Here is a 3,402-nt window from a genome sequence, read left to right as displayed (position 1 = left end):
GCGAAAGGTAAGGAACAAGATAACTTCTACGACGTCGTTTCAATAATTTGTTTTTTTTTATAATTTAATTTTTAATTTTTAAAAATGTGTGGTAATTCAATCATGTAATTTAAATTTAATTATACCTTCAACCAAAGTGAGGATGCAAGGTTTCAGTGCGGACACGTCCACCGTGTCCTTCAACCGAGGGCCCCTTACCTGAAAAAAAAGAAGTAGATTTTAAATTTTAAAAAAAAAAAAGAAAATAAAACAAAGATAATATTATCTTATTAATATTAATAATTTAATATCATATGAAAATTAATGTTCTATTATTATGAATTATTATGAATTTCTCTATTATTATTATGAATAGAGTTTAGTTTATAATAGGTAGCTTTATTAATGACTAATAATGCAACCATAATTGTGTCCAATATTGAAATTCAACCTTTTTTATGCATAATTTGCATCGAAATACAGACTTTACATTCGCCAAATACAACATTACAACTTCCGTACGAAAGTTGGTCATCCATATTTTTTTATTATTTAAAAACTTTTTCGCAAATTAAAAATTAAAATTTTAATAAGACCTCGCCTAATATACCAACTATATAGATCTATTTTTGGTAATATTTCATATTTCTCAGACGGTGCATGAATATTATTGGTTCTCAATATTCAAATTAGTCAAACTGAAGTCAAACATATTGAAATTAACACCGCAGAATGTCTTGCATAATGTCCCAATTCAAACAGTATAATTTTTCTTTTCTTTCCCAATATAGTTAGTCCCATACGGCAATAATATAATGATTGGTGGAAACTAAAACAATTAATAAAATTATAAAATATATTAATTAATTTACCTCATGTGATAGAGAAAAATTTGTGATGTAACATGTCTCTGTGTTCACCGATAAGAGACGTCTAACATCTATTATTCTGTCCGTTGATATTCCCTAATTCAAAATAAAGGGAAAAACTTTAATAATATCGCATCAATTTAAGTGTAACAATAAATAAATAAATAAAATGGCGAAAGCTATGTGACAAAACTTGGAAAAGAAGAAGAAGAAAAATATTACAATGACCTCAAGCTTTGGAATTTGGTTTAATTAAAAACTAGTTTCTCAAACATTTTTTTTGTCTATATGTTACATTGTCAAAATGATATTTCACAACCACACAAATATATATATATGCAATACAACTGTACACGCCTCAACTTGTAATTGAAATAAAGCCAAAAAAAAATTTACAAGAAATTTATATAACTCATAAAATATAATTAATAATTAAATATTTACATGAAAAAAAAAATTAAAATTAAGCATAGGTTTAGAAACTAGTTAAAACGTTTTGGTGATGCTTGGTTGACATAATATATCGTTAGGAATAATAATTTTTTTCAAACGTTTTGGTGATAAAGTGAGCAACTTAATGGTTGAACACTTTTTCCATCCGCTAATGATAATTAATAATATTAATTAATCTACTAAGCATAAAGTTCAGCACTGAACAAGCACAATCTAGAAAAAAGATAACAAATGAGAATCATGGCAATAGCCATAGTCAATGCACAAATTAAAAATTAAAGCCTATCAACTTAAGCTTCATATATAGTATTTTATTAAGTCAAAATTTAAATTAATGAAAAAAAAAAAGAGCATACCTTGAGAACAACATGAGTTTCATCAACAAGGTTCACAGTCATATCTATGACAACCGGAAGAACTGCAAAATAATAATTAAAACATTTTTCATAAATTTTTAATCAAATAGTTAAATTGAAAATTCTAAATTTTTTGGGATAAAATAGTAAAAAACTAATTAAATGACATAACTCATTACAGAGTCTCTTTTCGCATTCAAATTAATTGGCTTAAAGAATTAAGATAAACTTCGTTTAAGACTATTAAAGTATAATAAGAAATTAAGAAAATTGTATAAATTAGATAAAAATTTTGTTAATTAATTAAATTACCCTTCTCTTCCTTCTTCTTCTTCTCTCCCTTGGTCTTTCCACTTCTGTTCCTTGGTGCCATTCTCAGATTGATAAAACCAAATTGGTAGCTTTAATTCCCAGCACTCTTATATAAATACAAAGAAAATATTATAAATTAGTGGGAGATTATAAAAAACTATGAACCAAGGCTTATTCATGGCCTAATAATAATAAACAAAAATTTTGAATATAACTAAAAATATGTAATTGAAATAACACCACGACGACAGCAGCAATAACAACAAAGTCTTATCCCACGAGACGAACGAAGAAGTTTAAGTTGAATAGAATAGTGCGAAAAATTACCAAAACACCAAGAAGGCAAGAGCTTTGTATAGTAATGAGAATTCTGAAGAAGAGTGACAAAGACAGAATATGTAAGAGTCTTTAATGCATTGCTTGCTGAGTTGGTAGGCAATAACAATAACTATGAAAAGGGTATAAACTGAAAATGAAAGTTGAGTTTTTGGAGCAGAGAAAAGGGAAGGGTAGTTCAGAGTAGTGAAGTAGTATATAGTACTTTGTGTTTTCTGAGAAGGTGGATAATAATAATGGATAGAAAGATAGAAAGATAGAATAGAATAGAAGGAGAGAAAAAATGATAAGAGGGGAAGCAAAATGGAAGAGAGGAAGCACAAATATAGAGGATGGTGTGATAAGGAAGGAAGGGCTGAGATTCAATGCTCAGAAAAAATGATAATAATATGGCATTTATATATGGCAGCTTGCTACCTCATACACAAATGATGGGAATGGATCTTTTCAATTGTTAAAAAAAATTAAGAGTGTAAAGTATAATTTTTAATATTTTATTGTTTTCTCTCTCATATTTATTCTTGATCCCACTTATAAAATTAATAATGGGAGATCATACTTTATTCCCTAAATTGTTAAAAAATTGAAAAAATTCATTTTCTCAAATTATCTTAAACTTGACAAGAGTATTTTTGAATTTTATTATCAACAAAAATATTTTCAAATATTTTTAAAAATACAAAAAAAATATTCAATTGTAATTAAAGACTTATTCCATGAATGAAAAAAAATATGATGTGGCTAACGAAAAAAATATATATAATGTGGCTAACAGAAAAAAATGTAACGTGGCTAACGAAACAGTCAACACTTGTCAAGTAAGATTTTAACATTCTCTGTTTATCACAAAAAAAAATATAATGTGACTAGCGGAACAGTCAACACGTGGCAAGTGAGACAAAAAAAAATGTAACGTGGTTAGCGGAACAGTCAACACATGGCAAATGAGACTCTAAGATTTTCTATTTATCACATCATTTTTTTCTATTAACATAAAACATTTTAGTACATAAATGTATATTTTTATTATATTTTTAAATAATTTAAAGATATTTTTATTAATAACAAATGTTAGAGCCATTTTTGTCAGAAACAAC

The 3,402-nt window shown here is 26.7% G+C and overlaps 1 protein-coding gene across 1 annotated transcript in view; it reads right to left on the bottom strand.

Moving 5' to 3' along the window:
• LOC107626665 (protein TSS) overlaps window positions 1-2,648 on the bottom strand; it is an 11,949-nt gene extending 9,301 nt beyond the window's left edge. The window contains exons 1-5 of the mRNA XM_021116797.1: window positions 2,297-2,648; window positions 1,970-2,075; window positions 1,658-1,719; window positions 852-944; window positions 98-198 (exon numbers count right to left, since the gene is read on the bottom strand). Coding sequence (XP_020972456.1) covers window positions 98-198; window positions 852-944; window positions 1,658-1,719; window positions 1,970-2,030 — 317 coding nt within the window. The 5' untranslated portion in view covers window positions 2,031-2,075; window positions 2,297-2,648. The remainder of the gene's footprint in view (window positions 1-97; window positions 199-851; window positions 945-1,657; window positions 1,720-1,969; window positions 2,076-2,296) is intronic.

The sequence above is a fragment of the Arachis ipaensis genome, chromosome B02 (assembly GCF_000816755.2).
Source record: "Arachis ipaensis cultivar K30076 chromosome B02, Araip1.1, whole genome shotgun sequence".
Classification (NCBI taxonomy): Eukaryota; Viridiplantae; Streptophyta; class Magnoliopsida; order Fabales; family Fabaceae; genus Arachis; species Arachis ipaensis.
Note: the sequence above shows the minus strand (reverse complement) of the source record. Positions and strands in the feature narration are given on the sequence as shown.